The sequence below is a fragment of the Saimiri boliviensis genome, chromosome 3 (genome assembly GCF_048565385.1).
Source record: "Saimiri boliviensis isolate mSaiBol1 chromosome 3, mSaiBol1.pri, whole genome shotgun sequence".
Classification (NCBI taxonomy): Eukaryota; Metazoa; Chordata; class Mammalia; order Primates; family Cebidae; genus Saimiri; species Saimiri boliviensis.
Window position 1 is genome coordinate 180,013,596 of NC_133451.1, and position 21,533 is coordinate 180,035,128.

The window sequence follows — 21,533 nt, forward strand, 5'->3', positions numbered from 1 at the left end:
GCTTTTTTGCCAGTGCTTTTGGTGTTTTAGTCATGAAGTCCTTGCCTATGCCTATGTCCTGAATAGTTTTACCTAGGTTTTCTTCTAGGGTTTTTATGGCGTTAGGCCTTATGTTCAGGTCTTTAATCCTTCTGGAGTTAATTTTAGTGTAAGGTGTCAGGAAGGGGTCCAGTTTCTGCTTTCTGCACATAGCTAGCCAGATTTCCCAACACCATTTATTAAACAGGGAATCCTTTCCTCATTGCTTGTTTTTGTCAAGTTTGTCAAAGATCAGATGGTTGTGGATATGTGGCATTGCCTCCCAGACCTCTGTTCTGTTCCATTGGTCTATATCTCTGTTCTGGTACCAGTACCATGCTGTTTTGTTTACTGTAGCCTTGTAGTATAGTTTGCAGTCATGTAGCATGGTGCCTCCAGCTTTGTTCTTTCTGCTTGGAATTGACTTGGCTGTGTGTGCTCTCTTTTGGTTCCATATGAAGTTTAAGGTGGCTTTTCCAGTTCTGTGAAGAGTGTCATTGGTAGCTTGATGGGGATAGCATTAAATCTATAAATTCCTTTGGGCAGTATGACCATTTTCACAGTATTGATTCTTCCTAACCATGAGCATGGAATGTTTCTGTTTGTGTCCTCTCTTATTTCCTAGAGCAGTGATTTGTAGTTCTCCTTTACTTCATTTGTTAGTTGTATTCCTGGGTATTTTATTCTCTCTTTGTAGCAATTGTGAATGGCAGTTCATTCTTGATTTGGCTCTCTTCAAGTCTGTTATTGGTGTATAGGAATGCTTGTGATTTCTGCACATTGATTTTGTATCCTGAGACTTTGTTGAAGTTGCTTATCAGTTTCAGGAGATTTTGGACTGAGACAATGGGGTCTTCTGAATATACAATCATGTCATCTGCAAATAGAGACAATTTGACTTCCTTCTTTCCTAATTGAATACCCTTTATTTCTTTTTTTTGCCTGATTGCTCTGGCTAGAACTTCCATAGTATATTGAATAGGAGTGGTGAGAGAGGGCATTCTTGTCTAGTGCCAGAATTCAAAGGAAATGCTTCCAGTTTTTGCCCATTCAGTATGATATTGGCTGTGAATTTGCCATAAATATCTTTTATTATTTTGAGATCCGTTCCATAGATACCTAGTTTATTGAGAGTTTTTTGCATAAAGGGCTGTTTAATTTTGTTGAAGGCCTTCACTGCATCTGTGGAGATAATCATGTGGTTTTTGTCTTTGATTCTGTTTATGTGGTCATTTGTATTCTTAATGCTCACATTAATGTTAATTTTTACACCTCAGTGGTGTGACTGTTTGCCTTTTCTTAACCACGTACACTAGAAATGAGTATCAATATGAACTTTCCTGATCCACCCTGTAAATTGCCACCCATGTGTTTTCTTGACTTCCCTGTTCCCTTCACATTAGAACTTCTCATGAATTACATCTCTTTTTTCACTTAACCCAGGGCTCCATCCACTTTCATTTTTGCTCTCACCTGCCCTTGTTTACTCAGGCATTCCCACCATTACGGGCTAAATGAGGCCTGCTTCTTCCTAGTTTATACTCACCTGGAAATAACTGGGAAAAATTCTGGACTGAAAAACAAGTATTCTGGTAAAAGATTGAGGGAAATCCTACATTGCAAATATAATGAAGCTCAAAGGATACATTATATGCCAGTTGTTGAAAATACAGATGGTATTTTCTAAAACACAACCAAAAAAGAAAACTGTATTTGTTAGGTACCCAGGTTAGTTCCCACTGACCAGAAAGTCCTTGAGATTAGGGTGAAGAAAAGAACATAGCCAAGTGAAGTCAAATGTACTTGCTGAAATCTTTGTAAAAGTAGTTTGACTGGCTGCTTGAGAGAAAGCTAAATACAACTATGCCGAACAGAAGAGGAGATGTTAAATGGAAAACAAGATAGAAAGAAGAACACACAGAGGGAGATGATGAATTTATGCCAGACCTCTTTAAGGCGCAGGACCGATTCTAATCCTTGGGCTTCAGCCAAGAGAATTTTGTTGTGTTATTGTTATGGTTTCAAGAATAAAATCTTGGGCATCTGTATTTACAGCATGTAATGTTTTGTGTTTTTTAAGCTGCCAACAATGTGAGTTCTACTAAAAAATACAGATGGTTAAAATCTTAGGCACAGAAAGTCATCTTTTTGTTATTGTAGATGCTTGCATCTGATTCTCTATTTTCCCTCTCTCCTGTGTTTCCCACCTCCTGACAAATACTGCTCCTTTCTTATTTGGTCATTTACATAGAATGCTATGTAAATTCATTACATTGTTTTCAGGTGTCAAATTTGTTGTTTTTACTCTTACCAATTTTTGAGTTCTATTTTCTTGATCATATGTGACAAAAGTGTGTCATTGAACTTTTGGAGATTATTAAATGTAGATTGTATAAGGTAAAGAAAAAAGCAGCTGTAATATTACTGGTCTGCAGTCAAATTGTAACTACATTAATAATGATAATTTTAAATGTACTATAGTGTTTTATTTCAAAATGAAAAGACTCCTTTTTCAGAACTTATGTCCAAGATAGAATATACTCAAAAGGAGCATATGACATATATGTCTATATAGTACAGTGGCAGGTAACAATGACATTATTTAATTGTTAGGCAGAACTGTTTAATGAATTTTTTAAAGTTGTTTTAACAATTAGAAATCAACATAGACTAAACATTAGAAATAGCTCAAAACATTTTTGATGTCTTCTAGGTTATCATGTGTGTGTTTTTTTTATGTTGCCCAACAAGAAGTCATACACTCTTATAGTGCAGTATTTTGAAGATAGCATTTCTTAACTAATGACGATTCAAAGTGATAGTCTGAAAAGAATGTTGTAGCAATTTACATTTGCATAGTGAACTTTAGCATGAATTAATATAAAATGTCTGTGTAATATTTCACCAATGATACATGTTAACATTCTTTATTTTAAATCTCATAGTTATGTAAAATCTTTAATAAATTTTTACATAAATAACATTTACATATTGAAATCAGTAAGATCTATGTGCATATATATTATACCTTATGTCTGTATTTTATTAAATTCATTGATTATCAGGCCGAGGGCAGTGACTCACACCTGTATTCCAGCGCTTTGGGAGGCTAAGGTGGGTAGGAGTTCCAGAGCAGCCTGGCCGACATGGTGAAACCCTGTCTGTACTTAAAATACAAAATTAGCTGGGTGTGGTGGCATGCGCCTGTAATCCCAGCTACTTGGGAGGCTGAGGCAGGAGAATCACTTAAGCCTGGCATGTGGAGGTTGCAGTGAGCCAAGATCACACCACTGCACTCCAGCAGGGTGTCAGTCTCAGAAATGAAATAAAATAAAAATGCACTGATTATCAGAATATATCCACCGTTTTCAGACAATTGACTAAATATGCTTAAGAATTAACACATACATGAAAAGCTAAATTTGATTTTTACATCAACTTGAGCTTACCCTCAAAGATTGTCTCAAATCCACATTTTATGTACACTGGTCAGCTGGGAGCCCTTCCAAATATTTCTGCAAGTTCTGAAGGCACATTATTCTGGTTCTGTTTCTTTTTGTGCACTAAAATTGTTTTGTTTAGCATATTTCATTGTTTCTTTCTCTCAGTTTTGGCATGTACCAAATCTAGACACTCAGTGCCTTTTGTTTATTTGCTCCAACTCCCCCTCTGGTCTGTGCACAACAACAAATTACAACCAAGTGTCACTAGGATTAATCATGAATGATCACCAATAGCAGTATTATTCACAATAGCCAAAACGTGGAAACAAGCAAAAGGCCTGTCTACTAGTGAATAAATAAATGTGGTATATCTGTAAAATGTTATAATAATCCGCTGTAGAAAGGAATGAAGCAGTGATTCATGCTGCAACACGATTGAACTTCAGAATCATTGTTCTAAGTAAAAGACACTAGGCAAGAAGAACCACAAATTTTGTCATTCAATTTATATAAAATGTCCAAAATAGGCAAATCTTAGAGGTGGAAATGAGATGGGAAGTTGGCTAATACTAGTGGAGGGGAGAGGGAATAGGAGATGATAGCAAGAAGATAGTTTAGGTATTGTTGGTGATAGAATTATTCTATTACTGATTGTGGTGGTAGTTTACAATTGCAAAGATACCGAAAACCATTGACTGTAAACTGCCTGAATAGTGTAATATGTGAATTATATGTAGATAAAGCTGTTACCAAAAAAAAATCAACACTTCATGTCGACTTTTTGTTGGCAGCTATCAAGACAGAGGTTTGTTTGAAGAAATGATGGTGAAAATATAATACACAAATGATGTAAAAATGAAAATGCAGTATCTCAGTTCTTACATGCTATACTCATCCAGTCCCCAAGTACAGCTCTAGACTATTTTTGGATATCCAAAGATATCCACTGATGTCCACTGACATTTTTGTTTGTTCATTTCATTCTTTGTATTTACCCACCAGCATTTATCTAGGGAAAGCAAAGGAATACATTGTAGTTTTCCACTGTCATAAAATATTCCAGGAACATATTCTAACTTTATTTCACCACCTTTACTGCTTAGAAGGTAGTAGCAATTACAGAGTTTGGGTCCGCAAGTTTTCATTTTGATTACACATTGTCTGATCATAGGCATATGTGCATCTCAGCTTCTGAATAGAGTGGGTGAGACTAAACTATAGCTGGCTGTTAATTCTGAGTTATGTGGGTAGAAGCAGAAGCATCTCTTAATAGAGGAAGAATGTGAAGAAAGTTTACAACTAAACACTATGTAAAGTACCTCATCAAATTGTGTTTGATAGGATTTGGTAACTCTCTTTCACAGAAGCTGATTTTAATATTTTCTGTGCATTTTTTAACTTTAGATCCAGCTAAAGATCCATGCTTAAAGATGAAATGCAGTCGTCATAAAGTTTGCATTGCTCAAGATTCTCAGACAGCAGTCTGCATTAGTCACCGGAGGCTTACACACAGGTAAACATTGTTAAATCTAATCTCACTGATTGAACAGCACTCCTTGCCAGGAATAACTGTAGAGTATAAATGTTTGGCAGTGCCTGCCAATCTTTTATGCAGAATTTTATTGAAACGGTTTCGGAAGCTTGGTTAACACAATTATGATTCACTTGGGTTCAACATTGGAATCAATCACAATTACTGTGGATTATAGAATTTGAGGCATATATCATTGAATAAAGAAGGTCATACAAAGATGATATTTAAATGTTATGGCTAAATGTTTGTGCTTTTTCAAGTTTAAGGAACAATTAGTTTTGTACCCACCATGTATTTTTGTTTATGGCTATTAAATCATCTTTATTTCCCTCAGGAAACAGAAAGTTAAAGGAGAAAAAAATGATTGATGTTTATAAAAAGAGTTTAAAGGTCATGAAATAGGGATTTGGGACTTGAAACCCTCAACACAACTCCTTTAGGAGGCACTGACACCAGTGGAGTCCTTGCATCAATTCCCTGGATGCTGGGTCACAATTTCGAAAGAGGAAGGAAGGGTTTCAAGTACCTTACAACAACCATCACTGCTTCTGTAAGATAGGCTCTGTTTGCAGAAGGACTCATAATTTGGAAACAGCCTGTGTAGTTTGGTGCTGAGTCTTAAAATTTGAATGTGCCACAGTCAAAAGTTAATTCATTGGTTAACTGACTAAAACAAGTGGTTTATTCATATCCTTTATGATTTTTAAAGTTATTTTTGAGAGAATATTATTTCTGTGATAATGAACTTAATTAATGTATTGCTTTTAAATTGAATGAACAAAGAAAATTGTGCTATTTGTTTATGCTCAGAGAAAAATTGGGTTTTTGGCTTTAGTATACGTGCATGTAAATTCTGCTACTCAAACACACCAACAGAAAGAGAATAAGAATATTGGAAAATAAGAATAAGAATATAAGTAGCATTCTAGGAAACAACTAATATTTAAGTTACATTGATGTTTCTTATAATGTAAGAGCGTATATACATGACACCGTCTTGTACATGCTGAGTGGATTAGGAGAAGTCTTTATTCCACAATGTTAAGTCTATAGTGGCAGATTTCTATAACCAAAGGAGGTTGATGTAACAGAGGTTGGGGGTTTGGAAATGTGTTCAGTCATGATAGAATCGTGCTATATCAGTAAAGTACTTGTGGAAGTAAGAGAGACGGAGTAGGAGAAAAGAAGGTAACAGTTTGGTGATGTAAAGAACAAAAGACTTCTTGGAAATCACAATTGCATAAAGTCAGGGTACTGCAGGAAAGCACAAAAGGGTGAAGCAGTTATCAGTAACATATCCCCCGTCAACCATGACTTTGATGTTAGTTTTACAGAAGGATAACAAATTCCAGAAATTCATTTTTCTATTTAGGATTCTAAATTTCTTGGCATGTCTATTAATTAATCATACAAATTTAAAAATATTAGTATGTGAACGTGTGTATATTGGGGGTGAAATAAAAAGAGAAGGGTGTAAAAAGGGATTTATATATGATCTCTCTCCTAAGTTGCAGAAACTAAGTTTATTTCCCATAAAAGCAAAAACTGCTGTTCTATCATAAATTCTAGAGACCCTGGGAAAAATTTCCATGTGCAGACATTTAACGGCTTTCAAATGGTTCACCTGCCACTTCAATCCTGGCCCCCTGAAACCAAGTCAAAGAGGAACAAAGACCTCACAATTAATGTCATGTCTGTGGCAGAGACACATCATCTTGACACTTGTTGGACACTGAAGCTAAAAGAGGTTAAACTAACTGACTCAAGACTACAAAGCTAGACATTTTCAGAGCTTCAATTCCTATCTGTATTGATCGACCCCAGAGTCTATGCTTTTTACAACTGTGCTGTCTCCTCACTTCTCTGACTTGTTAAATGACTTAACTACAGAGAAAAACTTACTTAACATGATAAAGACTATCAGAAACCAATAGCCAAATGTCCCTTAGTACATATAATTGAAGAATCCTGAATAGGGCACTACTGAAGCTTTGCCTTTGGTGTAGTGGTGGAGGGGGGTTCAGGGGGGAAACTAATGTGCTTTTCGTGGGTGAATTTCAAAATGCTTTATGTAAATAGTATTTGGTCCTGTTCTATTTCTGATAGAGACTGTTTATAAATGTACACTCAATCCATGCTCTACTCAATAAATAAATCACTAGTTTCCAACAAATTGATTTTAAGATTAATATTTGATATGCTTTATTTGCTTGGAGGATGTCAGTACATAGTGAATGTTTATACAACACTTATGGAAGAAGAGCTTTGCCAAGCACTTTGATCAATAAAAATGGCTAATACAAATAATCTAGATCTTAGAATTGAGGATCGTGTGTATTTGGGGGATGGGGTAGAGAAAGCAGAGAAAGACAGCTTAATTAATCAATTTTTGCCCATTTACACAGTTTAGAATACAAATTGCTACGTTTTTCCATTTAAAGGAACAACTTAATTTTTCTTTCCTTGATCTGATAAAAGAGAAAGGAAACGTACTGTTCCTCTCTACAAGGGGTTTACAGTTTGCAAAGATGCTTTCCAGGCTCCTCTTCCCTGTACTATACATCACACTCATTTCATTGCCTTAGAATTTTAAACTTCTCATCTTAGAAGGCTCATGACATTTGTAATAGTTTGTCAAACATCAGTCTCCTTTGACAGTCTGAAAGCTTAATGAAGGTAGGGTCTGCTTCTAATTTACGACTGTGTACCCAGATCTTAAATTACTGGTCAGTACGTGTTTTCTTTGAGGAGTTTAGTAAAATAGCTGCTATTTGTAGAATATTTAGAGAAGAACATTTTAACAAATAGTTTGATCAATTGAAATGGTCAATCTAGATAACCTAAGAGTAAACATTATTTTCTTTGTGCTTTGTGTATATTTGTTCAAAATGAATTAAGAAGGGTATAGGCATCAATCAACAAATATGTTTTAATTGGCAGAATAAATGGATGCGTGATTTACAGACTAGAAAAGCGTTTTTAAATATTTTATTTTACATTCTGGGATACATGTGCAGAACGTGCAGGTTTGTTATGTGGGTGAAGGTGTGCCATGGTGGTTGCTGCACGTATCAGCCCATCACCGCTTGCATTAGCTCTTTATCCTGATGCTCTCCGTCCCGCTTCTCCCCACAGACAGGCCTCACTGAGTGTTGCTCCCCGCCCTGTGTCCATGTGTTCTCATTGTTCAGCTCTCACTTATAACTGAGACCATGTGATATTAGGTTTTCTGTTCCTTTGTTAGTTTTCTGGGATGCTGGCTTCCAGACCCATACATATTGCTGCAAAGACATGATCTTGTTAAAGAAGAATATTTAAATATGAAACAAGGGATGTAACAACTGGTTTTAAGAAACTGGTAGGTCTTCCACTTGGATTTGTAAATAATTGAAATAATTAGTAAATTTTTCCTTCCTTAGTGTTTTAAATACTAATTGTCCTCTGAAATCAGAAAATAACATGATTATGAATTATTATGAATTATGAATTATGAATCATAATTTTCCTCTAGCTTTGACCACCACTGCCGGTGTAGAGGATGGTGTAAACCATCCAAATATGTGATATTCAAAGTCATATATTTGGATATTGTCTCCTAATGGCTTTTTCTGTGAAGAACTGGTCTCAAACGAGATGACATCTTTGTTATTGTGCTAAAGTTCTGTTACCATTATCATTTCCAGTTAAAAGAAAATCGTGTTATGAATAATGAGAAAGAAGTTTAGCTGCAGCACTTTTTTCCAGTAGGGTCACATAACCCGTTATTTAGATGTTTTAATATGAAATACCTGATGGGTTTCCCAAGCTTTGAATGTCATCCACTTTTTACCACATTGCTGCAGATGCGGACAGCTGAGGTTTGTTGTTTCATTGTTTTTGTAGCTCCTGAGCAAGAAGCCCAGCGTTTTATGCTCCTGGCTGCCCTGCAGCTGCAGATAATTAACCCTATTTCTAGATCAATGTTGCTGGCACCAATCGATGCTACTGATATTAAAAGAAAAAGGGTTGGCATAATAAGACAGAGGAAGGTTGGAGAAGCTGCTGCAGGACAAAACTAACCATGTTAATTCTACTTAATTTACACCTAAGGATTAAAGAAAGGGAATCAATAAGGAAGTGCTTTTGACCTCCTAAGAAGCCATTACCTAGAAAATGATGAAACAAATATAAAATGCTACTTATCAAAACTCATTATCAAAAGAAAGCTAGTCCTAAAATTTATCTATTTTAACTATGCAGTTTTGGGACTCATGGTTTATAATGACTATTTTTAAAACAAGACATAATTTATTTATATGATCACTAATTGAATAGCTATGGTGTTTGTGTTTTCTTTGTTGAAATATTGAAGACACAAAGATTTAATCACAAAGCCTAAGTTATAGTAGAGTTACACAAATGCTTGTTGAACTGAATTGAACTTATCATAGTCATTTGAAAATGATGCTTCTATACTTATGAGACATGTAGCTTCTGTGGAATATAAATGTATCAATAATGTCTTCAGAGAGAGTGAAATCCAGTATTTATTTTGTACTTAATATATGCAAAACTTTTTACTAAATGCCTTACATTGATATAGCTTTTACAATGACACTGATGTTTATATTAAGCATTATTATGCCCATACTGAGGCTCAGAGATTCTGGGTATTCTGCCTGAGAATAGATAGAAGCATAATTGATAGGGATGGATGGATGGATAGATAGATAGATAGACAGATAGATAGATAGATAGATAGATACAAATTATAGATTTCAGATTTAAAATCATGCCTATGTTGTTTATATATACATTGTTTTCCATAACTATCAATTTTATATATATGAACAGATGTTTATAGGTACTTAACTTTTCATAAATTTGTTTTAGTTAGGATGATGAAGGTTTGCAAAACTTTTTAAAATTAGTTACATTTACAAATGGTCATTGCACTGTGGATAGCGAATTAGTATAACATTGATTCCTCTTCTTAAAACACAGATCATAACTGAACTTCACAGTTTCCTTTATGTCTGTAATTTGTATCTTTATGCACACACACACACACACACACATACATGCATATGTGTATGTAATTCATTTAATCTTACAGTAGTTGGAGGTAAGGTGAGTTACAGTTGTTATCACCATTTTACCTATGATAAAAGCTGAGACAGATAATTTATTTAATTTGTTCAGTTGGTGGATGTGGACAGTAAACCTGGTCATTGTGGTTCTAGAATTTGTGCTCTTATTATGTTGTATTGTCTTATGTTACTTATAAAGCATGTTATATAAATGACACATTCTTCTAAGCATTGTAGAATTGTTAATTCATTTTATCTTACCACAACCCTATATTTTTTAAAAAGAAATTTCTCTAGATCAATTGCCTAATGTACTGTTTCTAAGCATGTTTTAACCCACAGTTTTATTGCTGAATATACAGTATTTAGCTTCTCCTGTTATTTTGTTATCACCCTGAAGGGAGTATCATCTACCCTAGTTGAGAGTTGCTTATAATCAGAAAATTCAACTACTTCGATTGTACATCTTGATCAGTCACTATGATTTGGTCAGGCTTTATGTTAGGTGTTAAGCATTACAAAAACAGAAAGCATGTTTCTCTGATATGAAAATATGTCACAGGCTTCACTTTATTTTTGAAGTACACAGCACACCTTATCATTATTGGGATATATTTCCTCTCCAGTTGAAAATCAGGAACCTGTTGATTAAAGTCCAGCATCCTTCTCATGGTCCTTTATGACCTGGCCCAGATAGCCTTAGAGCCTCCTCTGTGGCTTTCTCCCAGTGGTCCACTGCAGCTTTCTCACAGCAGAAAACTCATTCTGTACAGTGCACAGATGTATTTCAGAGCCCAAGGGGCCAGAACCAGAATGCCTAGCTTCCCAGTCTAGCCCCGCTGTTCTTAGCTATTTGATCTTGGACGGGTTACTCAAGCAATGAGTGCTTCAGATTTTTCTGCTGTAAAGTAGGTATCATACAAATGGTACCTTCTGTGATGCTGTTTTAAGGATTAGTGACTTAATGTACAAAAACAACTAGAACTACTTGTTCCATGGAATAAGCAGGTCTTCCATTATCATGGAACAAGTCGGTCTAGTTGTTTTTGCACATCCATAGGGATTATGATAGGATTACCTATTACTGTTCTTTCCTAAACACATTGTATATTTCACTATCATTGGTGTGGGTTACGGCTGTGTTTTATTTCCTTGTGATATGTTCTTGTGATAATAGAGCCCATTTATTCCTTTGTTCTTCTGGCAGCCTCCATTTCTGAGAAGGCTTTTAGCATAATGGTTAATAGTATGTAATTTGAAGCTGGACTGACTGACTTTGACGTCTGGCTCCGTCTCCCTTTCTCCGGAATGATTTCGAGCAAATTAAATTCTCACAGACTCAGTTTTCTTGTTTAAAAGATAGAGTGGGTAATTATACTATGTATCTCCCTCTGTTCTTGTGAGAATTAAAGACATAATTTGTGTGAAGCACTTTTGACAATGAAAGCACTCAATAAACATTAATTATTGAGAAAGGTCTATTCAGTCTTTCTTCCCAATCCAAGGTAGAAATAAATGCTCCTCCGTCTTTGTGCCCAGGACACATTAGAAATGGTTTTTTAACCCACAGAGATTATAGTGATTTGTTTGTATATTTAATAGCTAACAGGTGAGTTGTTGGGTTGCCATTAACAAAATATTTGAGAAAATTGGTCGACTCCTGTCATGATTATAAGAGATGATATTTAAGATTCCCTTATACTTTAAATAAAAGGAGGGGCATGATTTTGGCAGTTGAGAGCAAGAGAATGGGAACAATGAGCCCTCACTGTGTTATAGAAAATGTGAGACAGATGCTTAAAGAGAAATAGCAAGGGGACGGGCATACCTTTGGTGGGTTAAAGATTATTAGAGTACTTAATTTCAACAAATTTGCTGCCCTTAATGATTCTCTGCTTTACATCCTTTGGCACTGCCCATGTCCCCATGACCAGAGAAGAGGAACTTTAGACCAGAAATTCCAAAATACAGGAGAAGGATTCTAGACGCTTCAAGGAATGTCACCTTTTATGAGTGAGCATAGCCAAGTCCTTGCATGTCCTGTCAGAGGGATTTTATTTCTCCACCGAGCCTAAAGACTCCTTCTGCTTAGCAGGAACCCTCCGTGCGTTTGGAGGAAGGAAATTCTAGGTCTGAGTATAGATCCTTCCCAGCTTTCTTTGCCTTATACACTAGCTCTAAAGTCTGTCTAACATATTTATAACGAATGTGCCTCTGTGTGTACTTCTAAATCTCCTATACCAAGATTTCAGTTGCGACAACAGGGGTTTAAATTGTGAATGATCAGTAGACGGGACAAATGCAGTCGCCACAAAAAGTGCTGTATGACACAGGGAATGGATGAAGGCCAGCTGGTGGTGCAATGTGAACAGTGAACGGAAGGAACTCCTTCACACAGAAGCCGTTTCTCTGCCTTCCAACTAGCGCTTCATGAATGACCCCTATACATTCACCTACACAAGGAAGAGTGTGAATTGGGGGGAAAAGTACAGCAAAGGAAGTTTCAAGTATTTCTTGGTTTCTTCTCGTTCCCCAAATAGACAAGAATCTGGTATAAACCATTGACGAGAAAAAAAATTGGGTACTAATGAAGGTTACTTTTAAAGAAGTATTTTGGATGGACCTTAATGTCAAACATCCTTAAGAGACACGAACCTTAATGTCTGTTAGTCAAATATCCTCAAGAGACAAAGATTAAAATGCTCAGATTACAAAGTCCAATTACATTACTTAGGTTTCTGAATTGTAGGAAGAGAGATATTTACACAGGTATGTAATAGATGCTTTTCATATAAAATCAAAACCCTATTCTTTTGTCTATGAGAAAGAGAAAACTAGCTGCCTATTAAAAATAATAATTACTCTAGTTCTTCTAAATTGGATCTTTTTCTATGTGGCTTTAATTTATAATTTTGAAAGAACTGAGAAAAACTATGATTGTTTATTAGCTACACAGAAGAGGGTAGAAAAATATTATGCAAAGGTGGTATAAGTGATAGCAATTTTAAAACTTTTATTTTTAAAATTTAACACTTATGAAAACAACATGTGAATAAGGTAATAAATCCATAAGATAGAAAAGGGAGTACAGATTTGATTCCTTCCCCGCTCCCGCAGACCACTCAGTTCCACTCCTACACTTCCAGAAATGATCTACACACACACCCACACACATTCACACAGACACACTTACCTCCATATAGGAATATTTTGTGCATGTTTTTGTGCCATATTTTAATATAACATGCTTTGAACATTTGCAACTCAGCAAATGCATTTCATCTCATTTCTTTAAATGGCCATAAAGAACTCCATTACAGGATTATCCCATAATTTACTTAATACTTTATTGATGGACATTAGGGTTAGTTCTAGTTTCTCTTATTATGGTGCTTTGTACAACACTCTTCCACATGTATCTTTATATACATGTATGTGAAAATTTTTGCCATAAATCCCTAGTAATTGGATTGCTATGTCAAAAAGAAAATATGTTTAAATATTTTATATATTGTCCAACACCCTCCAAAGGAGAGTGCACCAATTTCTCTACTGTAAACAAGATGCTGGTGCCTGTTGTTTCACACCTTCACCAATAAAGAATACTGTTTAGATATTGGTAATTTTGAGTTTTCAACTGTTACAGTTTATTTTTTATTTAAAATTGGTAGAGACTGGGCGCCAGTGGCTGACGCGTGTAATCCCAGCACTTTGGGAGGTTGAGGTGGGCAGATCACTTGAGGCCAGGAGTTTGAGATGAGCCTGTTCAACATGGTGAAACCCTGTGTCTACTAAAAATACAAAAATTAGCAGGGTGTGATAGTGCATGCCTGTAATCTAAGCTACTTAGGAGGCTGAGGCACCAGAAATCTCTTGAGCCAGGGAGGCAAAGGTTTCAGTGAGTTGAGATTGCACCATTGCACTACAGGCTGGTTGACAGAGGGAAACTCTTTCTCAAAAAATAAATAAATAAAAATAAAAGTCACATTATCTCTTTTCAGTCTCAGGAATAAATATATGTGTGTGTGTCTTTAATAATGGAGAGGTTATGTAAATAGTGTTGGTGGTTTGATATCAGCCATTATCTCTAAGTTGTAACATTGCGAATCATGGTTAAAAAAAAAAATAGTGGGCCGGGCACGGTGGCTCAAGCCTGTAATCCCAGCACCTTGGGAGGCTGAGGCAGGTGGATCACGAGGTCAAGAGATCGAGACCATCCTGGTCAACATGGTAAAACCCCATCTTTACTAAAAATACAAAAAATTAGCTGGGCATGGTGGTGCATGCCTGTAATCCCAGCTACTCGGGAGGCTGAGGCAGGAGAATTGCCTGAACCCAGGAGGCGGAGGTTGCGGTGAGCCGAGATGGCGCCATTGCACTCGAGCCTGGGTGACAAGAGCGAAACTCCGTCTGAAAAATAAAAAAATAGTGGTCAATTTAAAGAAATTGACTATACTGATAACATTTTCTGGAACTTAAGCAATTTTTTTCAGAGACGAGGATAGTTTTAGCACAAGACAAGGAGACAAGATGCTCAACAGTGGAAAAGAAGAACTAGATCTTCAAGCTGCAAAAAAAATGTGCATAGTTTATTTACTTCCACTATTATTTAGACCTATTGCTTGTAAAGCAATTAGTGCTTGATGGACAGGTGCGATAATGAACTTAATTAGTGCTTTACATGTTTCTGTTTTTGGTAATCTCTTTGTTGGTGGAGTATTTCTTATTCTAAATATTTCTCTCTCCACTTAATTATATTTCTTAAAATTTTAGAGTATTTAATATTATCATTCTTAATGATGTGATTTCCAGTGATCAGTTGGAATGATGATTGCTATGAATTCACTAATAAATTCATTTGATTTTAATTGTGATGTTTTAAATATTAAATCCAAACCTGCTGTTACTGAGTCTGTATTAAAGAATCCAACATTTTGGGTAAATTACAGCTAAATCTCCTGTTAGCCAACTGTTGGAAAAGAGACGACTGTTTTTCTGGGTAATGGACATTAAGGGCTGAAGCATATTGATTTTTAAACTTTGTAGAAAATTGTTTTCTTGGTGTTGGCTAATGTGGATAAATAATTAGGAAAGTAGTAGTCATTGCTGCTGTATTTCAGTCTGAGTAATCTTTCTATTCCTATATTCTTGCTTAATTTTACTTATTTTCTTTAAATTTCTTTAAAATATTTTCATGAATATTTTTCACATTGGACCTATCTATTGTCAAAATATGGAGCTCAATTTCCTTCTGATTTATTTCTGTCCTTACATTGTGATTTTGAGTATGTAATTTTTACCCTTTGGTATTCAGTTTTGGGCAGAGAGACAGCTAACCATAAAACAAAGGATCATATTCCTCTTTCACAGAGTAGACTTGTTTCTGGAAAGTACTTTCCAGGCCAGGGTACTAGTTTCCAGCCTCTCTTCCCACCAGCCCTGACATATCTGTGAGATCATGGGACTATGTTTTGCTTGTCAAAACAAAACAGAAGTAATACTTTTCACTTGGGAGTTCAGATGGTTAAGATATGGGTTGACTGCTTCCTCCTTCTCTCTGGACCTGTAAGATGAAAGCAGATAATTTTGAGATCTAAGGGATGGCATAATCACATATATAATGAAATTTATGTTCAGAATCACCATAGGAATGATCATCCAAGAAATAGCCTCATTGACTTATTATATGAAAGAAAAATAAGCATTTGTATTGACACAACTTTTAAGATGTGTGATAGTAGCTATCATTACTCTGATTAATAAGTCTATTTGAAATCTACTACCAAGAAAATTTAAGAATTAATTGATGGTGGAAAAATTATAGAGGTGTGTGATGGAATCTTAGTAACTATCTCATCAAATTTTACGTTCGTTAAAAGCATAGGAGACTGTGTAAGTGTTTGAAGAACTTGTCTACTGGGGACCAGATGTAGATATGCCCTAACAATTGCACGTAATTCATTTGCAAATGTAAACACTTAACTCTCACAAACAAAACTGTAGCACATAAAACACAAGAAATACTGGAATTTCCAGATGATCATAAAATATTAGTCATAAAATAATTATTATAAATATTACTACCATAAAATAATTTCCTAAACTTAGAGGGATTTTACCTGTTATAAAGGCTTTATATAAAAACAGAATATAAAATGTATTAACTTAAGCCTGGGTCACAGATACTTAACACATAATTATTTAAGTCAGGAGTAAAGTATATTCATCTGTGGTGATATGAAGACAGACACACACATTCAATAATAATGTGTGCAACATAGAAAGCTAGATTTCAGTCAAAAATGTATTAATAAATAGCTGTGTGACTCTGGACAATCCAATTAACAGGCAGCTAACTATGGCAACAAATAATTGGAGGCTTTGAAATCCAACAGGCCTACTGCTTTAGTGACAAAATACCAACAGCTAATTCATTTACAGTGGTTGAGTACATTCTTTACCATTTTTCTAGGTTTCTTTTCTCTCGTTTTAGTTTAAGGTTGACTAAGACGTGTCTAGGGTTTGCATGTAACTGGAATAAACTATTTTGGATCTAGAAAATTCTTTAGAGAGATTTAATTCCATCCTGCATTCTAAATGTAAGGTAAGAATTTTCATGATCATGAAAATGATAAGAAAGAGGATTAGGTTGAGAATCATAGAAATAACAATACCTGCTATTGATAAGAGTTTACCAGGAAATTTATAGGTGCTTTACATGTGTTATTTTATTTTGTAGTTACTATCATTATCCTCCTTTTACGAATTAAGACGCTGAAACTCAGTTGATATTAATTAAAAAGGCTACGCCACTATTAAGTGCCATAGCTAGCAATTGAATTTAGACCTGTTCAATTTCAAAGCCTCCCATTGTCTGCTGCCTAGTAACTCCATTATTAGTTGCCTGTTGACTGACTTGTCCACCGTCACACAGCTGTTTATGTCTTAATATATTTGAGACTAAAATCCACATATTATTATTGAATCCTATGTGGCTGTCTTGATACCACTACAGATGAATATGCTGTATTCCTAATGAGACCATTCACATTTTCTGCTAATTGTTCTGTGTTGGAATCAGTTTATATCTCTTTTTATAAAATGCTATTGTAAAACTCTGTTTGCATTAAGCTTTATATTGCTATCTTCCTTTCTGTTCTCCATGAGAAAACTCAGTATTTTGTTCACAAAGAAAGTAAAAAGCATTCATTTGGGTCTTTTCTGATTTTGCTTACTAACGTATGGAGAAACCAGTTTAATTAATACTCATGAAACACTCAGGACAGTGGTTTCTATTCTTATTGCTGCTTTTAGTATTGTTACTATTATTGTTGCCAACCATAACCTTCATCATCCTCTTGTATATATCCCATATTCATCAGTTTGTGTTCTCAGTTCTAGAAGCATCATTTCTTGTCTTTGTATTCCTTCTCTAACAATTACTGTTCTGTATAATATTTTTAATCTTTCTGTATCTGCTAGCTTATTGCTTAGCATATATGAACAAATGAGAATTTCTGTAATGATTTTTTAAAGCAAGCATACAAAAATTCCACATCTTCTACAATGTAGGAGGAGAAAAGAACTCCACATCCTCTCTTTAGCTATGGTTTCCTTCTAATTCATATTGTGCAATTTTGCTGCTCTTTTCAGGTACGTCTTTTAGAATAATTTTGTTTTTATTCTTTTGAGTCCTATTTGCTTTTCCACTTACCACACATTATAAAAATTTTCAACAAGTTATGTAGTCTTTCTGTAAATAGAGACTTTTACCTCATCTAACTTGTGATTAATTATTAATTTGGAATGTTTATGCAGCTAAATCTGTGAAGCTCCTTTTCCTCAGGGCATTGGCAACTTCTCTGCTGACAAATTTATTGTTTAGTGTTTTTCTGTTACTTGAGATTTCTACTGAATTCATTTACTCAAAATTTATCACTGAACACATGTATTGAGCATCTATCGTGAGTCAATAGTGCATAGAGACACTTGGATTATTGTATTAGAAGGACAAAGAAAGCCTCTAATCTTGTTACTTTCACACTTTGAAGTGGAAGACAGACAATAAAGAAACCATACAGTACACAATGTAATTTAATATAACGATCAGTGTCAACACAATTATAGAGGTGACTGAGGGAAGAGGCAGGGTCAGAGCAGTTAAGGAAGCTTTCTCATTATAGAAAATATCTGAAGAATTGCTTGAGTGAAAATAAATGAGTCATTTTCAGATATCAGGGAAGAGTGAGCCAGACACAGGGAACAGAGATTGCAAAGATTTTGTAGCAGAAACAGACTTGGAATGTGCCCATAAAACAGTGAAATAGTCAGTATGTAAAACAGTGAAATGGCCAGCGTGTAAAGCAGTGAAATGGCCAGTTTGGTCATGAGAGAAGTAAGATATCAGGTCCAACACTTCACAGCACTCAGATCTTAGAGAGCTTTGAAGCTGTGTAAAGGGGAATTTTATCGTAAATGTAACTGGGAAACCATGGGAAGGCTTTGGTCAAGATACAAATAAGAAAAGCGTTTCTTTTGCAAAGGATCATGGCAGGTGCCGTGAGAAGCAACAGTGAAATTCTAGGTCCAGCTAGTCAGAGGGTGAGAGCAGTAACTCTGCCGGGAAGATTCTGGTGGCGCAATGGGATGGGTGAGAGTACGAATGTACAGAATGCATTTGGACAGTCGAACCAAACAGACTTGAGGATGAATTACTTGTCTCACGTTGGTGTGTGTGCACCTGTGTGTGTTGTGGAAGAAAGTTGTGAATCTACAATAAATAATTACGAATAGCCTATGATTGCTGAAATGGCTATGGAAAATCACAAGATTAAAGCCGTGACATTGATATATCATCCTGGAAATGTGATTATATTTCTCATCTCAGAGATTAGAGTCCCTTCTATTGCTGCCATAGTTTTCCCATTTCACTTGCTGGTAGTGATCACAAATTGTGAGCCTGCTTTTCTGATGGTGGTACACATCACAGGATTCAGAATTCTTCATTCATGTACTGTAAAATTATGAATGGTAAGATAGATGGCCTGGAAATATGGAGGCCTAATCCTGAGGAGGTGCAGATTTCCCAGCCAATCACCACGGACAGGCTAGTGGGGCACTGTGACTAGGCAGTCTGTGTGATACGTGTTTATCTTTAGGGAGGATAGTTGATATTATCATTGGGAATCCCATTACAATCATACGGAGTTTAGGGAGGACAGTTTCTCCGACTCAGGAAAGAGACTTTTTAATAAGGGTCTTTTTGTCGAGGTTGGGTAGGATGGATAACCCTTTAACACTCTAGCATCCTTGCTATGAGCAAAAGCTCCTGTAGAAAACATGACAAAAAAAAGATTTTTCAATTATTATCTTAACTTATGATTGACATAATAATTACACACATAAAAAGAAGAAATTCTTGAACAAGTGAAACATGATAAAATTTGACTTTGAGATGTTTTGCTTTCCAGCATTTTACTTTGTCTTTGAAACACAAAGATATATTGAAATAGTAGTGTTTTAGGTTTGGAAAATTTGGAACAGTTAAGTTTGGAGTGAAATTATTTCATTTAAAGTTTCTGTGATTTAAAATTTTATATATTTTGACACACTATTATAGATTAAAAGTAGAAAGATCTGTTAAAATTTTAGTGCCTAGGGACAGAAAATATAATATCACACTAACTTTACCTGTTCCTTTTGCTTGAATGTACTAAACCAAAGTGGAAATGTTGGTATCCTAATATTTGTATGATTACAATTTTCTATTGAGATACAAGAGGCATCTGCTTATCTACTCTTCCCATTTAACTTCATAGAATAAATAATTCTCATTCCAAGAAATGGCCTTTGTATTTCTTTTAGTGTGAAAACAAAATTGCTTGCCTTCCCAACTAATTACATAATGCTGTTGTTAATGTGAGTGCCAGAAAATGTGGTTCATTATTATCATTTTATAGTCACATCCAATATTGAAACTTGATAATACTGTAGACCAGGTTCCAAGGATTATTATTTTGATGCTTTTCAATTCAAGAAATTCTAACAGTGAGTACAACATTCAGTCTTGTTTTGCTAAAAACAGATAATGAGTATAAAGTGATACGTTTTCTGTGAACAGTTTATCTTTTAAGGGAGATGTGTACTATTATTTATTTTTAATTGAGATTTTTTTTTTGGTTCTTGCTCTCTTGTGTATATTTATTTATTTATTTTAATTGCATTTTAGGTTTTGGGGTACATGTGAAGAACATGCAAGATTGTTGCATAGGTACACACGTGGCAGTGTGATTTGCTGCCTTCCTCCCCATCACCTATATCTGGCATTTCTCCCCATTCTATCCCTCCCCAACTCCCCATGAGACATTATTATACGTATTTTATATCATGGGAAGTAACATATTAATCACCTCAGATTTGATCACTTCTTTGTGTTGAGAGGATTTAAAATCCTGTCTTCTGGCTACTGAAAAATATATACTAAATTATTAACTATATTCATCCTACACAACTATAGAACACTAGAATTTATTTCTCCTATCTAGAGGTAATTTTATTTATGTTTAACAACTTCTCCCTTTGGGGAAACATGGAAGCACCCAGAGGATGTTACAGTAAGTGAAAAAAGTCAAAGCACAGGAAGGTAAGTATCACGGCATCAGTCATATGTAGGAGCTAAGAAAGTTGAGGTCATAGAAGTAGAGAGTAGAACTGTGACTATAAAGGCTGAAAAGATAAGGAAGGTCATACTCATTTAAATATAAATATAACATAATGTAAAGAGGTAAATAATAGGTTTGAGTTATATGAAGTCCCGCGCTATGCTGTGTAGACGAAACAAACAGGAAACAAAAAGGCAAAAACTGGCAGGAATAAAATTAGTAGTCATTAAAATTATCTCTTTTCAGCTACACCATGGCTTAGTTTTCTCAGTTAGCTCAGGAAAGAATTTGGGGAAAAGGGTTTGTTAAATCACAATATTGCCCCTTATCCTAATTTAAAGTTGGCTACTATCCTACTTCCTAGGAATGTTTTATTTGAGTGCAAGTATGGCCTCAAAATACAGGACCACTATATTCTTCATAAATGATCTAAAAAATAAATATGGCTTGCATTTAGTGAGTCAAAGGTCTAGTTATTTTCAGTGTATATAGAAATGTAAAAATAATAAATCCAAAGTGCATTTTCTCCATTTAGTAAAATTCATAATTTATTTGATATTTATATGGATAATCCTAAAACATTATTTTCACCTATAGGAGTTATTTGTAATGCATTTATTATTATGTGAGATTGCAAATATATGCTCAGATTTTTCTACATAAAGATGGATAAAAGAGATATGAAGTCACCAGAAGGCAGTTTTGTGTCATTGGTAAACTCTGTATTGATGGTTGGTAAATCTTCCACTGTAGTGATGGCAGCAAAGGCAGTTTTGAGTCATAGGTTAACTCCGTATTGATTGTATGA

The 21,533-nt window shown here is 35.1% G+C and overlaps 1 protein-coding gene across 3 annotated transcripts in view; it reads left to right on the top strand.

Moving 5' to 3' along the window:
• Positions 1–21,533, top strand: part of SPOCK3 (SPARC (osteonectin), cwcv and kazal like domains proteoglycan 3) — a 563,457-nt gene that overhangs the window by 281,091 nt on the left and 260,833 nt on the right. For all 3 annotated transcript variants that reach the window (XM_039479200.2, XM_074397009.1, XM_074397010.1), the window contains one exon: positions 4,866–4,974. In XM_039479200.2, coding sequence (XP_039335134.1) covers positions 4,866–4,974 — 109 coding nt within the window. The remainder of the gene's footprint in view (positions 1–4,865; positions 4,975–21,533) is intronic.